Source organism: Coregonus lavaretus (genome assembly GCF_964263955.1).
Source record: "Coregonus lavaretus genome assembly, chromosome: 17".
In the NCBI taxonomy this organism is placed as follows: domain Eukaryota; kingdom Metazoa; phylum Chordata; class Actinopteri; order Salmoniformes; family Salmonidae; genus Coregonus; species Coregonus lavaretus.
In genome coordinates, this window is record NC_140004.1 from 20,759,475 (window position 1) to 20,778,110 (window position 18,636).

An 18,636-nucleotide genomic window follows, 5' to 3' on the forward strand; every position below is an offset into this window, starting at 1 on the left:
AATAGGCTATGCGATAGAGATTAGGCTATACACTACAACTATATTATTATATTGCAGTATGTACAAACACAAAGCGAATTGAGCAACTGCAGGCAATTTCATAACACATTTTTTAAAGAATGGCTCAGCAGCCTAATTATTAGCTATGCCTTTGTTGGGCAGTATTCACAAACCTATTTGACCTCTTGTCATTATATAATTGCCACCAAAGCCCAGCCTGCGAATAATACAGTCAGTGCTGGTTGAGGAGGAACAGTCTGGGGTTTGGACCATGGACACTGTGCTGAGTGTGTTCGTGGGGCGAGTGCAATACCGCATGTGCAATAAAATAAAGCATTTCTTAGCAGATGCAGCACTGACATATTGGGAGGCTACATCCACTTAACAGAGTTTAGATTCTAGAAAACTATATCTTTGCAATAATGAAGTTGGCCAGAGCGGTGATGCTTCATCGAGTCAATAGAGAGCACTGTAAAAAAAAAAAAACGAACCTCGAATTTCACCTATAACACGGACGGAAGCGGAAGTAGTGACTGATTCGGTGCTTGTTGTTGGAGAGTGTTTGCCGGAACGGATGACCAACGCTTTTATTTACAAAAAGTACATCACGTATTGCTAAGTGTGTATTGATACAGAGGATTTCTGCTTAACGTTACCTGTATTTATTGTTCCATTGTTGAACAACAAAAGTGCGGTAACGTTAATTCAACAATGGCAGATGTTACTGCACGTAGCTTGCAGTATGAGTACAAAGCGGTGAGTATGAAATTGAACTAAGTTAGCCAACGTTAGCTTCTTGGAAATATGTTCACTGTTTTGTTGCGCCTAGGTAGCTAGTTCGCAGTGTCTAACGTTAGTTAGCGTAGCTGGACACAACCGTGTAACGTTAACTACCAAAACTGACAAAAGTTACGGGTTACTAACCAGCCGCGTTTGCACGACCAGTTACTAGCTAGTTAGCGAGATAAGTTAACTAACTAGTCTGCTAGCTAGACAGTTGATTGTCCAATGTTGGGAAACACGAATTCCTCAAAATAAGTAGTTTTTGGGCCTCAGTAACTCTGTATAATCAGCCAGCATAAGAATAACTTGGTGTAGGCAAGTTTACATTGCATTACAGTTCCTCCTTTTAACATTTGTCTCTTGTCCAATAATAGAACTCCAACTTGGTCTTACAAGCGGACCGTTCGCTCATTGACCGCACAAGGCGTGATGAGCCCACAGGAGAGGTGCTGTCCCTGGTGGGGAAGCTGGGGGGAACCAAGATGGGTGACAAGTCCCAGAGGACCAAACCTTCAATGCTGGAGGAGAGACGGGCAAAGTAACTACAAGTGCCTCTTCATGTCTATTTCCTGGTGCATGTCTGAATCACTTCTTGACTAACTAACCCATGTATGACTCTTCCCTCCACCTTTGTCTTTTAAACTGTGCAGGAGGAGGAAGAGAGATGAGGACAGGCACGACATGAACAAGATGAAGGGCTTCACCCTCCTGTCAGAGGGCATTGATGAGATGGTGGGCATCGTGTACAAGCCTAAGACCAAGGAGACCAGGGAGACATATGAGGTCCTTCTCAGCTTCATCCAGGCTGCCCTGGGAGATCAGGTCAGATAAACAATCATTAAGGCACTTGTGCAATTATGAGTCTGTCTCAAGAGTCATTGATTTGAAAAGTTTGAAGAACACTATGCAGACAATATATAATGGTGGAATTAACAACGTTATATTCAAATCAATGATGACTTGAATATGCCTGTGATGTGTATCTGTCTCTGCAGCCGAGAGATATCCTGTGTGGAGCAGCTGACGAGGTGCTGGCTGTGCTGAAGAATGACAAGATGAGGGACAAGGAGAGACGGCGTGAAGTGGAGCAGTTACTAGGGCCTGCAGATGACACACGCTACCACGTGCTGGTCAACCTGGGCAAGAAGATCAGTGACTACGGGGGTGACAAAGAGCTCCAGAACATGGGTAAGGAAACAAACACAATGTTAAAGGAATGTTTACATCATGTTCACTCAACTCGACCATGCCTTCATTTCTAGGCTAGTATTATGCACTCAAACGAATACATTTTTCGCCGTACAGATGACAACATTGATGAAACATACGGGGTGAATGTCCAGTTTGAATCTGATGAGGAAGAGGGTGATGAGGACCAGTTTGGGGAGGTGCGAGATGATGGCTCAGATGAAGAGAGTGAAGGAGAGGAAGCAGACTTGGGCTGCACCCTGACGGCCAACGTAAGACCCCTCGTTCACATGACAACACACACCTGTGTTCATACTAAACTACTATGTATTTTTAAACCGTTGCACTAATAAACATGTATCTCTATGTTCCCCTGTAGCTTGGTGTGACAGGTGATGTGATGACTGCCAAAAAGAAGGAGCTGCACCCTCGTGACATCGATGCCTTCTGGCTCCAGCGTCAGCTCAGCCGTTTCTATGACGATGCCATAATCTCTCAGAAGAAAGCAGATGAGGTTCTGGAGATCCTAAAGGTGTGTGTTTATTTGTTTCAGTGTGTCTGCCTGTGTCTGTGTGGATACCTTGGTCTCTGACTGTCTCTGTGTTCCACAGACGGCCAGTGATGACAGAGAATGTGAGAACCAGCTGGTCTTACTGTTGGGATTCAACACTTTCGATTTCATCAAAATCCTTCGGCAGCATCGCCGGATGAGTGAGTAGCTGTCATTTTCACAACGGAGACAATCACAGCTTGCATTACCAAATTTGAAACGTCACTCATAATCAATTTCTCTCCTCCTTCACAGTCCAGTACTGTACCATGTTGGCAAGTGCTCAGAGCGAAGCAGAGAAGGAGAAGATCATAGGTAAGATGGAGGCAGATCCAGACTTGTCCAAAGTTCTTTACCAGCTGCAGGAGACTGAGAAGGAGGATATTATTAGGGTAAGACGCCATCTTCATTGTTGCATTAATCACTGGATAAATCATTGTTTCTATACTGTGCAATATAAACTATATGGAACAGACTGAAATACATAAACAAATGATCAGCTAAACATTTAATGTTGGTTCCCTTGGTCTCAAACAATGGCTGGTGTTCATGTCTTTAGGAGGAGCGATCTCGCAGGGAGAGAGTGAGGAAGTCTCGCGTGGACAATGACTTGGAGTCTATGGACATCGACCATGGAGAGGTGAGGAGGAGAACCATGAATAATGCACTCATGAATATAGCCCGTCAACCCACTGTGTAGTCCACAGGCGATTTGCGCATACATTGCAAACATGACACACGTTGCAATGCCGCTCACGCATTTAATATGAATACATTGATGCTAAATACTAACTTGAATCATTTACCCCCTCTCAGACCATGACCCCTAAACAACTGCTGGACCTGGAGGACCTGGCCTTCACCCAGGGAAGCCACTTCATGGCCAACAAGAGGTGCCAACTACCAGACGGCTCCTTCCGCAAGCAGCGGAAAGGCTACGAGGAGGTGCACGTTCCTGCCCTCAAGCCCAAGCCCTTCGCTGACGATGAGGTTTGTGTGTGCGCCTGTGTATGTGTTTTTTTTACTGTAGTCAGTACTGAGGCTTTTAGCAAGTGAATGGTCTCGTTTTCAAGAACTGTCAGCCAAGCCTCGTAATTGATTATCTGTGTTATTAGGTGCTGGTGACCATTGAGAAGCTTCCCAAGTATGCCCAGGCAGGTTTCGAAGGGTTCAAAACCCTGAACCGCATCCAGAGCAAACTGTTCAAGACTGCTATGGAGACCGACGAGAACCTGCTGGTGTGCGCTCCTACGGTTAGTAAATAAACCACGGTCAACTATAATACTTCTCTCCCAAGACCTCTGCTCAGCATGCTGTCATGTTGCATATGTTCGAAAGTGCCACTGTCAAACTTTCTTTGTTTTGTTTTCTAATTTATCCCTATGTATGGTCTCCCTCTGTCTTTTTCCCTGGGTGCCTCCAGGGGGCAGGCAAGACCAACGTGGCCCTGATGGCAATGCTGAGGGAGATCGGCAAGCACATCAACCTGGACGGAACCATCAACTTGGACGATTTCAAGATAATTTACGTTGCTCCTATGCGCTCGCTGGTACAGGAGATGGTGGGGAGCTTTAGTAAGGTGAGACTTGTTGTCCTTTCTATGGGGTCAGAACTCAGTGTTAGATGCTGTCAAGGGTTTGAATTGCCAATTAAGCTGTGTTTGTATAATAAATCATAATACGGCATAATGTCCTGTTGTTTGATCCGTTTTGCTTGTCTCCCTCCCAGCGTCTGGCCAGTTACGGCATCACAGTGTCTGAGCTGACAGGAGACCACCAGCTGTGTAAAGAGGAGATCAACGCCACCCAGGTCATCGTCTGCACCCCAGAGAAATGGGACATCATCACGCGCAAAGGAGGCGAGCGCACCTACACCCAGCTAGTGCGCCTCATCATCATTGTAAGTACAGACACTCTCAAACAGTCCTCTTGTGGACTTAATGCAAGATCCTTTGAGTGTTTAGTCAAACATCCCATTACTTTCCCAAGCATTTACATTCTTTAACATTATTTTTAAAACTGTAGTTCTAAACTCCTTGGGTGTAAGTACTGTGTGTAACTGAGTGTGTCTTATGGTCAGGATGAGATCCATCTGCTCCATGACGACCGTGGGCCAGTCCTGGAGTCTCTGGTGGCCAGGACCATCCGCAACGTGGAGCTGACCCAGGAGGACGTGCGTCTGCTGGGTCTCAGTGCCACCCTGCCCAACTACGAGGACGTGGCCACCTGCCTGCGCGTGGACCCCGCCAAGGGACTCTTCTACTTCGACAACAGGTCAGCCAGGGCTCAGGAAGGAGGGACAATCTCTCCACACTCTTACTTATCATCCTACTTCAGGTTAACAGGTTTTGACTTGTGAGTGGTTGCATTGTAAGCAGAAGTATAATGGTATTTTCTGTCCTGTAGTTTCCGCCCAGTGCCTCTGGAGCAGACATACGTGGGCATCACTGAGAAGAAGGCCATCAAGCGCTTCCAGATCATGAATGAGATCGTCTATGAGAAGATCATGGAGCATGCTGGGAAGAACCAGGTGAGGCCAGCTCAGCCTAGTGCTATTATTATTAATTTTTTGTATTTTACCTCCTGTTTCTCCCCAATTTCGATCTTGTCTCATTGCTGCAACTCCCCAACGGGCTCGGGAGGCGAAGGTCGAGTCATGCGTCCTCCGAAACATGACCCGCCAAACCACGCTTCTTAACACCCGCCCGCTTAACCCGGAAGCCAGCCGCACCATGTTGGAGGAAACACAGTTCAATTGACGACCTAGGTCAGCCTGCAGGCACCCGGCCAACCACGAGTCGTTAGAGCGCGATGTGCCAAGTAAAGCCTCCCCGAAAGCCTCCCCTAACCCGGACGACGCTGGGCCAATTGAGTCTAGTGTTCTTTAACCATCATCTGACTCCGCATTGCGACCAACACAAAACATGAGCTCTAGAAAATCCCAATGTCTGTTTATCAGAGGAAGAGCAACAGACAGTACCACACAATCTAGTATCCCTGTGCTAACTTGTGTCCGTGTTTCTCAGGTGCTGGTGTTTGTCCACTCCAGGAAGGAGACGGGGAAGACGGCCCGGGCCATCAGGGACATGTGTCTGGAGAAGGACACTCTGGGGCTGTTCCTGAGGGAGGGCTCGGCCTCCACCGAGGTCCTCAGGACTGAAGCAGAGCAGTGCAAGGTGAGCTCTAATGATTCTGACCTGGAGACTGATTTTAGCTGTCAGTCTATTTAAACTCTGGAAATGTCCAGAATTTTATGGATATCATTGAAAACCAAATCTTACCAAAATCTGATTATTTAAAAAAACATTTCCCTAAACATTACATCAATTTTTTCATCCCCCAGAACCTTGAGCTGAAGGACTTGCTACCCTACGGTTTTGCCATCCATCATGCTGGTATGACCAGAGTGGACCGTACCTTGGTAGAAGATCTCTTTGCTGATCGCCATATCCAGGTATTTTCTTTGCTCTAATACAGTCAGTTATTGTTACAATGTCACCGGACCTGTTTCACTGAAAGGGCTCTGTCCGTCTGTTTCAGGTGCTGGTGTCCACAGCCACATTGGCCTGGGGAGTGAATCTGCCTGCACATACTGTCATCATCAAAGGCACCCAGGTGTACAGCCCAGAGAAAGGCCGATGGACAGAGCTGGGAGCCCTGGACATTCTACAGGTTAGTCTGCACTGGCTGGATTAGACTACTGAGATACATACACAGGGCTAGACTTCATTGTAGCACAGTGTAATTTCTTAGCTAAATAATCCTCAAAGTCTGGCCGTGTTTGTGAGTTTGAATGACACCTCGCTGTGTTCAGATGCTTGGTCGAGCCGGGCGTCCTCAGTACGACACCAAGGGAGAGGGCATCCTGATCACATCCCACGGGGAGCTGCAGTACTACCTGTCTCTGCTCAACCAACAGCTGCCCATCGAGAGCCAGATGGTGTCCAAGCTGGCGGACATGCTCAACGCTGAGATAGTACTGGGCAATGTGCAGAATGCTAAGGTGAGCGTATAACTGGAGTTACACCCCCCCACACACACACACAACTCACCACTAATAACCATACAGACATGCTGTGGTGTGCTGTTGAGACTGCACTTTACCTGTACAGAAACTGGTCAGCTAGAATCATTAGTGCTCACTCCTCTCTCGTTGTCTCCTCATCAGGACGCAGTGAACTGGCTGGGTTACACCTACCTGTACGTGCGTATGCTCCGTAACCCCACCCTGTACGGGGTCTCCCATGACGACCGCAGCTCTGACCCCCTGCTGGAGCGCCGCAGGATGGACCTGATCCACACTGCAGCCAACGTGCTGGACAAGAACAGCCTGGTAAAGTACGACAAGAGGACCGGCGCCTTCCAGGTACACACCGCTCTACACATTCTCTGTTTGTCCAGGTTGATCAATGCAATGATGCTGACCAATTGAGAACTCTCTTCAAGATTCTAAGATGGTGAAAACAAAGATTATGTTATTGATATGAATGAGTCAAATTGATGTGCATGATGGATTATATTTTGGGCAACATTTTCGCATCCCTCCCTGAAGGTTACTGACCTGGGTCGCATCGCCAGTCACTTCTATATAACCCACGACTCCATCCAGACCTACAACCAGCTGCTGAAGCCCACCCTTAGTGAGATCGAGCTGTTCCGCGTCTTCTCCCTCTCCTCAGAGTTCAGGAACATCACTGTCAGAGAGGTATGCACCACTTTGGGATACTATATCAACTACTAAAGGCCACACATTTTTGGGGGGGAGCTTTTGGTTGGATCTACACAAAACTAGTTACTAGTAAAAGGCTACAGATACATAAATGCTCACGTGGGGATTTATTTCAGGAAGAGAAGCTGGAGCTGCAGAAGCTGCTGGAGAGAGTTCCCATTCCAGTGAAGGAGAGCATTGAGGAGCCCAGTGCCAAGGTATGCTACATGTGTCAATGATCAGACCTGGGTTCAAATACTATTTAGGGTATTTCAATTACATTCAAAGACATTTGGAAGTAAGTATTTAGATGTTTTTTGTTTGTTGAAAAGACAAGCACTTAAATATTGGAATGTATTTGGAAATACACAAATACACTGACTCATACACTCCCATGCATTTAACCTAGGTAGTTGAAATAAGAAGATACTTTCAAATAGTAGGCTATTTATAGGAAATCCAATAGAAGTAGTTGATTTGGGCCACATTATTAGAAAATACACAGAAATGATATTAAATGATCAAATACAGATATATATTTGAGCCTAGGTCTAACACTGATCAATGATATGGTACACCACTGCAGTATGTATTACTATGAACCAGTTCTGAGGTGTGTTCTTATTAAAGATCAACGTGCTGCTCCAGGCTTACATCTCTCAGCTCAAACTGGAGGGCTTTGCTCTGATGGCTGACATGGTCTATGTGACACAGGTAAGCCCAAGTCTGTTTATTTGATTTGATGTAAGTATGTTACCAGCCTCTGACTATTAAAGGTAGAATCCTTAGTTGCAACATCCAATTTTGGTATAATTATATATACCCATTGATTCTTGAAGAATATAACTTATCAATACCTCATGAGCTTAGTTCAACTGTTGTACCCCATCAGAACCCCAAATATAATCTTGTTTTACTCCAATGATTGTAAACAGCATAAATGTAAACAAACACTGTATATCCTCAACATGGTTAACTATCATTTTGATATCATGGATGGTCAGTCCTTCCATCCATAGCTCCATCTATGAATTTGAGTATGGTTGCATTTCTCCAGGCCCATCACTCACCTTTTGACCAAAACAGGCGGGGTGAACGCTTTATTGTTTCAACTTCTGATTCTAGCTTCAATTGTGTCCTTCCTTAGAGTGCTGGAAGACTGATGCGGGCAATCTTTGAGATCGTCCTGAGCAGGGGATGGGCACAGCTCACAGACAAGACCATGAACCTCTGCAAGATGATTGACAAGAGGATGTAAGTTAACCGTTGCTGTTTATTCCTAGTTTTCACTTATTAACACCTTAGTCTACAGTCCTAGTGAATTACATGACGAGGCTAGAATGAAATGTGATGTTCTTCCCTGTGTGAATGTGTCCCTCCTACACAGGTGGCAGTCCATGTCTCCTCTGCGTCAGTTCAGGAAACTCCCAGAGGAAGTCATCAAGAAGATTGAGAAGAAGAACTTCCCCTTCGAGCGCCTCTATGACCTCAACCACAATGAGATTGGTGAGTCTGCTCTGCAGTCCACTCCAAATGCCCCACCTCAGACTTGCACCCACTAACACTACATTCTCATTGATTCATTCCCGGTTGTTGATGTTGTCATTAAAGTCCTTCTGTCCCTCAGGTGAGTTGATCCGCATGCCCAAGATGGGGAAGACCATCCACAAGTACGTGCACCAGTTCCCCAAACTGGACCTGGCCGTCCACCTGCAGCCCATCACCCGTTCCACACTGAAGGTGGAACTCACCATCACACCAGACTTCCAGTGGGATGACAAGGTTAGTGGTTTCTATATGTGGATCTGTTTTAGTACCCTCAAGCTATAGTAGTTTAACAGGATTCAGATTACATTTGGTCTTTCTTACTGTGTAACACACTGTGGCCATTACAGGTGCATGGCTCGTCAGAGGCCTTCTGGATACTGGTGGAGGATGTGGACAGTGAGGTCATCCTACACCACGAGTACTTCCTGCTCAAGGCCAAGTACGCCCAGGACGAGCACCTGGTCACCTTCTTTGTGCCCGTGTTCGAGCCTCTGCCCCCACAGTACTTCATCCGTGTGGCCTCGGACCACTGGCTGTGTGAGTGACAATCCTCTGGCTAGCTATTATTAGTAAATGAGTTGTTTTTTGTTTTTTTTTATAGTTAAGAGCGTTGGGCCAGTAACCGAAGGGTCGCTGGTTCGAGTCCCGGAGCCGACTAGGCAAAAAAAAAAAATGCCGGCGTGCCCTTGAGCAAGGCACTTAAACCTGTTTTCTCCTGTAAGTCGCTCTGGATAAGGGCATCTGCTAAATATGTCAAATGTAGTTAATTAAACTGTATAAGAAAATATAGTTTAGAGGATGTTCATTGAAAATGTATCTCTCTCTCCTCCTCTCAGCCTGTGAGACCCAGCTGCCGGTGTCTTTCCGCCACCTGATCCTGCCAGAGAAGTACCCCCCTCCCACTGAGCTGCTGGACCTGCAGCCCCTGCCTGTGACCGCCCTCCGTAATGCTGCCTTCGAGACCCTCTACCAGAACAAGTTCCCCTTCTTCAACCCCATCCAGACGCAGGGTAAGACACACTCTGAGACTCTCTTTAAGTGTCACCATGTAGGGTAACAGTTTCTAACTTCACCCATCTGACCTCTAAGATCTATGTGGCCCATTCAATGACTTCGATCAGGCACATGCCTCTATATCTTTGGTGCTTAAATTGTGAGTAAACTGTGGTATTGTCTGTCTTCCTCTAGTGTTCAACGCTGTGTACAATAGTGACGACAACGTGTTTGTGGGAGCCCCCACCGGCAGTGGGAAGACCATCTGTGCTGAGTTTGCCATCCTGAGGATGCTGCTGCACAACGCAGAGGGACGCTGTGTCTACATCACACCCATGGAGGCCCTGGCTGAACAGGTACAGTTATCAATATGGAGTGTTTTCAACTTTAAAAGTTGCTGAAGAAAAGTACCCACCCTCAAATATCACAATTATAGTTTTAATCATGTTTTGAGGCTATACATACTTTGTTTACAAACATTGGAATAAAACAAGCTTATATTTGGGGTTCTGGTGGGGTATGACAGTTGACGAATATAAGTTATGAGCTTAGTTCAAGAATCAATGGGTACATATCATTCATTTGGATGTAGCAACTGCAGATTGCCCCTTTCAACATAATGTGGTTTTCATCTGACTTCTAATTGTTCACACTGTTACCCATTCCTTACACCTCCGTTGACCATCTTCCTTTGTGTGTCTAGGTGTTTGTTGACTGGCACCAGAAGTTCCAGGATGCTCTGAATAAGAAGGTGGTGTTGCTGACGGGAGAGACTAGCACTGACCTGAAGCTGCTGGGGAAGGGTGACATCATCGTGAGCACCCCGGACAAATGGGACATCCTGTCGCGCCGCTGGAAGCAGAGGAAGAACGTCCAAAACGTCAGTCTCTTCATCGTGGACGAGACTCACCTCATTGGAGGAGAGAATGGAGTAAGGCCATGAATCCAAACTGATAAAACCTATATATACACCTGCCTAGTGCTTTGATTAGATAGCAACTATACAATACTTGTTTGACGTGAAGTAAAATACATTGATATTCACACTCATTGTCTTGCTTGCAGCCCGTGTTGGAGGTGATCTGCTCCAGGATGAGGTACATCTCATCTCAGATTGAGCGTCCCATCCGCATCGTGGCCCTCAGCTCCTCCCTATCCAACGCCAAAGACGTGGCCCACTGGCTGGGCTGCAGCACCACAGCAACCTTCAACTTCCACCCGAACGTCAGGCCTGTCCCTCTGGAGCTGCACATCCAGGTCTGAACCATGATTTTAATGTCCTCTCAACATGTTACATCATCATCAACCTGCCCTTATCAGATATAACACCAGTAAGGATTTGTCCATAAAATATGTTATTGTTTGGCTGGGTAATATCATCTTCTCAATTGAACCTCATTGTAATGGCTGTCTCTCTTCAGGGCTTCAATGTGAGTCACACCCAGACTCGCCTGCTTTCGATGGCCAAGCCAGTGTACCACGCCATCATGAAGCACTCCCCCTCCAAACCGGCCGTGGTGTTCGTCCCGTCCCGCCGACAGACCCGCCTCACCGCCATCGACATCCTCACCTTCTGTGCTGCTGACGTGGTCCCTCAGAGGTCAGACCCATAACCTCACCCTTTAATCTCTGAGTGGTGCAAGGGGTTAAAACTCTTAATAGGTATCCAATAATGATAGGTGTTGTAACCTGAGGTCTCAGAGCAGTAACAGATGTCCCTATCTCCCTGTAGGTTCCTGCACTGCACTGAGAAGGACCTGGCTCCCTTCCTGGAGAAGGTGACGGACGGCACCCTGAAGGAGACGCTGGCCAATGGGGTGGGCTACCTGCACGAGGGCCTGTCCACCACAGAGCGCAGGATCGTGGAGCAGCTCTTCAACTCAGGTACAACTGGCCACGCCATTAGACCTGCTGATGCCTAGTTAGAGGAATTATGGGGTGTGGTTGTTAAATGACATGCTGTGGCTGGTCCTCTGTCTGCAGGTGCAGTCCAGGTTGTGGTGGCTTCACGCTCCCTCTGCTGGGGCACCAACATCTCTGCTCACCTGGTTGTTGTCATGGACACCCAGTACTACAATGGCAAAATCCATGCGTAAGTAGCTACGACACTGGTTTTGGTGACGACTACATTTCCAAATCGTTACCAGTCAGAACCTCCTCCTGCCTCAGGTTGAGTGTGTTAGTGACCATGTCCTCTCTGTCCCCAGCTATGTGGACTACCCTATCTACGATGTCCTCCAGATGGTAGGCAAAGCCAACCGGCCCCTGCAGGACGATGAGGGACGCTGTGTCATCATGTGTCAGGGTTCCAAAAAGGTACATTGGCAATATCCTCTTTTACTCTCCCTCTCCATTTTCACTCCCTCTCTGTCTCGCACACTCCATCATTCTGTCATTTATAACCTACTCTCTTTTTCTCAAATGTAGGATTTCTTCAAGAAGTTCCTGTATGAGCCCCTGCCGGTGGAATCTCACCTGGACCACTGCATGCACGACCACTTCAACGCTGAGATCGTCACCAAGACAGTGGAGAACAAACAGGACGCGGTGGACTACCTGACCTGGACCTTCCTGTACCGTCGCATGACCCAGAACCCCAACTACTACAACCTGCAGGGTGAGACAGACACTTACAGCAATCTGACTGCTCTCTACTGTTGACACTCTTACAGATGGGCTATAAAGATGTTGGACGATATGCTTTTAAGTTGAAGTTGACTTATTTTCCAGACATACAGGAAACTGCCAAAATAAAGGAAACACCAATAAAGTGTCTTAATAGAGCGTTGGGCAACCACGAGCCAGAACAGTTCAATGCACCTTGGCATAGATTCTACAAATGTCTGGAAATCTATTGGAGGGATGCAACACCATTCTTTCACGAGAAATTCCATCACTTGGTGTTTTGTTAATGGTGGTGGAAAACGCTTTCTCAGGCACTGCTCCAGAATCTACCATAAGTGTTCAGTTGGGTTGAGATCTGGTGACTGAAACGGCCATGGCATATTGTTTTCATGCTCATCAAACAATTTTGACCACTTGTGCCCTGTGGATCGGGGCATTGTCATCCTATGGGGGCATAGCCATGGCAGCCAAAATAATATCCTGCCCAGCATTTGTATACATGGCTCTAAGCATGATGGGATGTTAATTACTTAACTCAGGAACCACCTGCTTTCAATATACTTTGTATCCCTCATTTACTTGAGTGTTTGCTTTATTTAGGCAGTTACCAGTATATGTGTAGTCTAATGTTAAACTGCTGCTCTCCATCCCTCCCCTGCAGGCATGTCTCACCGTCACCTATCAGACCACCTGTCAGAGCTTGTGGAGAACACCCTGCATGATCTGGAGCAGTCCAAGTGCATCAGCATCGAGGATGAGATGGACGTGGCACCGCTTAACTTGGGCATGATCGCTGCCTACTACTATATCAACTACACCACCATTGGTGAGAACTACCACAACCAACTATCACTAAATATGGCTGTATCAGTCACATCACCTATACTGTGAACCACCGCATAGACTAAACAACTGTTGAAATAGAATACATCCATCATTGAGTTTATAACGTGTTGCTAGGTACAACAATTGTGGCGTTACTGACATATTTTATTTGTGTTTGTATCAGAGTTGTTCAGCATGTCCCTGAATGCCAAGACCAAGATCCGTGGATTGATTGAGATCATCTCCAATGCTGCCGAGTACAAGAACATCCCCATTAAACACCATGACGACAACCTGCTCAGACAGGTAAACATACTAATGCACATCAATAATCATAATATGAATTTATAACCCACTCAAATACCCATGTAGAACTGGAGGAAATGGAAAGTGTGAATTCATTGCTCACAAATACTCATCCGGAAACACTTGTCATTAATCAAGTTATATATGTGGTATTTTCAGCTGGCCCAAAAGGTGCCACACAAACTGAACAACCCCAAGTTCAACGACCCCCACGTGAAGACCAACCTGCTGCTGCAGGCTCACTTGTCCAGGATGCAGCTGAGCGCTGAGCTCCAGTCAGACACAGAGGAGATCCTCAGCAAGGTGAGGAGGACCAGCTAACAGCTCCCTGAATGAGATATTAATAGATACTTGGTTGGAATCTTAGCTGTGGTAAATGGAATCTGTAGAGCAGTAAAGTAGTCTGCATATATTATGACAACATTTTGTGACGTTTTGGACTTAATTTAGCTGTTCGGGCACACTAAATGTTTTCTTGAGGCAAGCCGAAGTCTATGACCCCCCGTTGGCGATTGGTCAACAGTAGGGATTCTTCAATGAAGTGCCTGTTGTCATTCAACGAGAGACAACTCGTCCTCATGCAAAAAAAAATACTTGAGAAATACTGCACCAAACATCCTAGTCAGATGCAAAATTGCGCAACTAAGATCTCTGCAAAAACTTGTAAATGAATTACAGATACCTTGAGTTCTCTTTCTGACTTTTGAGGATGTGTATACTGGCTATGGCAGGAATCATCAACTAGATTCAGCCGCGGGCCGATATATTTTCTTAAGCGGATGGTTGGGGGGCCAGAACATTATTACAAATAATCTGTAGACTGCAAATTGACCGCAAGAATCCCAAACATATATAATATTTGACTAAAACATCAATTTCAAACCTTGCTTACATTTGTATATGATCACGTGTCTCTCTATTATGCATGGGAATACTTGGGAATAGATTTCCCAAATTAAAATCACTTGGAGCTGATTTCCTGGTGTTTTATACAGTGTATTCAGACCCCTTCCCTTTTCCCACATTTTGTTACGTTACAGCCTTATTCTAAAATTGATTAAAATAATTTCCCCCCTCATCAATCTACACACAATACCTCATAATGACAAAGCGAAAACAGGTTTTTAGAAATGTTTGCAAATGTATATAAAAAATAAAAAACAGAAATACCTAATTTGCATAAGTATTCAGACCTTTTGCCATGAGACTCAAGATTGAGCTCAGGTGCATCCTGTTTCCATTGGTCATCCTTGAGATGTGGGGATGGGTACCAAAACATTTCTGCAGCATTGAAGGTCCAAGAACACAGTGACCTCCGTCATTCTTAAATGGAAGAAGTTTGGAACCACCAAGACTGAGAAATCGGGGGAGAAGGCCTTGGTCAGGGAGGTGACCAAGAACCCGATGGTCACTCTGACAGAGCTCCAGAGTTCCTCTGTGGAGATGTGAGAACCCTCCAGAAGGACAACCATCTCTGCAGCACTCCACCGATCAGGCCTTTATGGTAGAGTGGCCAGGCGGAAGCCACTCCTCAGTAAAAGGCACATGACAGCCCGCTTGGAGTTTGCCAAACGGCACCTAAAGGACTCTCAGACCATGAGAAACAAGATTCTCTGGTTTGATGAAACCAAGATTGAACTCTTTGGCCTGAATGCCAAGTGTCACGTCTGGAGGAAACCTGGCACTATCCCTACGGTGAAGCATGTTAGTGGCAGAATCATGCTGTGGGGATGTTTTTCAGCGACAGGGACACGGAGAGACTAGTCAGGATCGAGGGAAAGGTGAACGAAGCAAAATACAGAGAAATCCTTGATGAAAACCTGCTCCAGAGAGCTCAGGACCTCCGACTGGGGCGAAGGTTCACCTTCCAACAGGACAACGACCCTAAGCACACAGCCAAGAAAACGCAGGAGTGGACATTCAAACAGTGCAGCAACGCTCCCCATCCAACCTGACAGAGCTTGAGTGGATATGCAGAGAAGAATGGAAGAAACTCCCCAAATACAGGTGTGCCAAGCTTGTAGCGTCATACCCAAGAAGACTTGAGGCTGTAATCGCTGCCAAAGGTGCTTCAACAAAGTACTGCGTAAAGGGTCTGAATACTTACGTAAATGTGATATTTAAGTTGTTTTATTTAGTATAAATTAGCAAACAAATTGCTTTGTCATTATGGGGTACTGTGTGTAGATTGATGAGGGGAAAAAATACAATCTAATCCATTTTAGAATAAGGCTGTAATGTAACAAAATGTCAAAAGTCAAGGTCTGAATTCTTTCTGAGTGCACTGTATGTCCCAAAAACAATATTATCTTTTGCTCCGAAAACTTGTGGGGCCAAATAGGCTGCCAGTTGGGTAACCCTGGCTACGGGTTCTCAAAATGGACAAACAGTACTATTGCCGCTTTGTTCTCGTTTTTTTAAGGGACTATGCGAGCACACTCGTTTGGTTCGGCTCGGCGCCAGCCGAACTGAAGAATGCTGACCCCTTAAGACTGATATGACATAGTGTTGAACTCATTGTGCTAGTTTTAAAAATCTGTGTATGGTTGTGTCTTGTCCAGGCTGTGCGTCTGATCCAGGCCTGTGTAGATGTGCTATCCAGTAACGGCTGGCTGAGCCCTGCGCTGGCTGCTATGGAGCTGGCTCAGATGGTCACACAGGCCATGTGGTCCAAGGACTCCTACCTCAAACAGCTGCCTTACTTCACCTCAGAGCACATAAAACGCTGCACAGACAAGGTAACACATCCACTACTGCCTGTTATTCTATCCATTTGTAACACTTTCATTTACCAGACAAGGGATGGCCATCTTGCTCGGGTGTGTATCTTGAAGCTGATCTCTCAATGTATTTCTCAGGGTGTGGAGAGTATCTTTGACATCATGGAGATGGAGGATGAGGATCGTAGTGGGCTGCTGCAGCTCTCAGACACCCAGATAGCTGACGTGGCTCGCTTCTGTAACCGCTACCCCAACATTGAACTGTCTTACGAGGTGGCAGAGAAGGAGAACATCAAGAGGTGATTTAAATGGGGGCTGTTATAGGTATAGGGGATCGTTGTGGGGAAATAGCTTGACCAAATATAAAAACATCAGTTCCACAGGAAACTGTCCCTTTGCTTAGGGGTTTGATAATGATAATGTTTTTACTAGTTACTACTACTGCCCAGTGAATCTATAGAACATTGAGAATGAGAGAGAAACAGAGTAGGTGAAGGTGTCTGATCATATCTTTGTGTTCACAGTGGAGGTCCAGTTTTGGTTCTGGTCCAGTTGGAGAGAGAAGAGGAGGTGACTGGGCCCGTTATTGCCCCACTCTTCCCCCAAGTACGTATCATCCCCACCAGCTTGTGTCAGAACTCCACTACTGATTCGTTCAAAAAGCCCAAACTCAACAATGGCCATGTTTAACATTTGATTGTTCTGTTATTGTTCCAGAAACGTGAGGAGGGCTGGTGGGTGGTGATTGGAGACCCCAAGTCCAACAGCCTGATCTCGATCAAGAGGCTGACCCTGCAGCAGAAGGCCAAGGTCAGTTAAATACCACACATCAATCTGATCTTGTGGAGCCAATGAATAACTGCAGCAACTGTATATATTTGAAAGTTCCCTACATATAGTGCAAAATTGTTGCAAATGGCTTGTAGGTGTAAAAACAAAGTACAAAAATAATCTTAAAGGTGAATGCCCTCTGTCAGCATTGCTTGGCCTCACTCTGTGCCCTTTTCTCCCACTGCAGGTGAAGCTGGACTTTGTTGCACCAGTGCTGGGCGTTCACAACTACACACTATACTTCATGAGCGATGCCTACATGGGCTGTGATCAGGAGTATAAGTTCAGTGTGGACGTGAAGGAGGCAGAAAGCGATGGAGACAGTGACTCAGACTAATCAGGGATTTATAGATGGAAAGGAGTCATTTCTCAATCCATACTGGGATCAGTAGGGATTGTTGGTTTTGCTTTAGATAAGGCATACACTGGTTAGCTGAGAACGTCACAAATGATGCGCACGCTTCAATGGGGCAGAGGTCTGTGTTGGGATTCTGGATGGCCAGATGGCTAGCAACAATGACAAGAAGCTACCATGTGGGGAATCATAAGTGGCTTGTTTCAGCTAGTTTTAACTTGTTCTTGATACCATGTCTTGTTTCGAGGTGTTTTGACTGTCATGTCTATGCTAATATGGCTAAAATTCACTAGCTAACCAACAACTGTAAATATGTATTTAAGACAAATGCTCATATAGTTTATAGTTTACAATCTTAGCCAACCCTATCTTTTTTGCCCATACTTGTGCATGCATCGGTTTTGTTGCTAAACAATCAAGTCACGTTTTTTCCCCTTGAATGTCTTTGGACTTATCTTCTCATGCATTTGAGGTAATGGTCAATATTTTTGTATGTCTACTATTGTTTTTGAATTTGGTTTAAATGTGAATTTACATAAGTTGAGAATAATGATGTATATAGTACCTAATTAGAGATGTGTACATGGGGGGGAAAGCATGCTTACTATTTTAGTGAACAGTTGTTGAATATCAAAGATATGTCTCAATTTGTCTACTATAACCGTTTCAACAACTGCAATTAAATGTGATTCATGGATTGACCTGCTAGGTTTTTTTTAGTAAAATGCTTTTTTTTACAAGAAAAAATTAACATTGACTTGACTGTAAATGTAATGGTAAACTAAGCGTAATGATGTTGCCACGAGCAGCACCGCAGATATTGCGATGAGTGAGATGCAAAGACTTCGCTCTCACAGTCACACACAGTATCTGTGCTTGTGCCTGGGTAGCCACAGGACCAAAACAGCTGAGAAACTCATGCTCTTCGTTGCGGAAATTGACCCACTATGCCATTTTACTTTGTGCATTTACGTCATAGAGCCGAGTCTAAGGACAATCATCCTTACGAACAATTTATGTAATTTCTTTATGCAATGGTGTTCAAAGCTAAGGCACTTTCAATCATAGCTTACAATGAAGTGCTTTCTTCCTCTTACAAGGTTTCTGGAAACTTTTAGCTGGCACCAGACCTAGACATCCAAATGTACCGAACCCCTCAACTTTGATTAAATAGTTAACATTTCCCATGTATACATTTATTTTTT

The 18,636-nt window shown here is 45.5% G+C and overlaps 1 protein-coding gene across 1 annotated transcript; it reads left to right on the top strand.

Annotated features, from left to right (window-relative positions):
- Positions 1–571: 571 nt before the first annotated feature.
- LOC311145104 (U5 small nuclear ribonucleoprotein 200 kDa helicase-like) lies at positions 572–18,614 on the top strand. Its single transcript, XM_084181289.1, has 44 exons — positions 572–756; positions 1,158–1,321; positions 1,434–1,605; positions 1,779–1,971; positions 2,089–2,243; positions 2,351–2,503; positions 2,583–2,682; positions 2,777–2,913; positions 3,081–3,161; positions 3,338–3,511; positions 3,637–3,774; positions 3,945–4,100; positions 4,250–4,420; positions 4,601–4,794; positions 4,927–5,050; positions 5,547–5,696; positions 5,864–5,974; positions 6,061–6,192; positions 6,335–6,523; positions 6,689–6,886; positions 7,073–7,225; positions 7,366–7,446; positions 7,859–7,942; positions 8,376–8,482; positions 8,616–8,734; positions 8,856–9,010; positions 9,124–9,313; positions 9,613–9,786; positions 9,965–10,125; positions 10,473–10,700; positions 10,835–11,026; positions 11,191–11,369; positions 11,502–11,653; positions 11,753–11,861; positions 11,977–12,085; positions 12,197–12,386; positions 13,056–13,220; positions 13,404–13,525; positions 13,685–13,828; positions 16,087–16,263; positions 16,384–16,544; positions 16,770–16,851; positions 16,963–17,055; positions 17,264–18,614. The coding sequence occupies exons 1-44, from the start codon at positions 712–714 to the stop codon at positions 17,411–17,413; spliced, it is 6,414 nt and encodes a 2,137-aa protein (XP_084037415.1). The 5' UTR covers positions 572–711; the 3' UTR covers positions 17,414–18,614.
- The last annotated feature ends 22 nt before the right edge of the window (positions 18,615–18,636 follow it).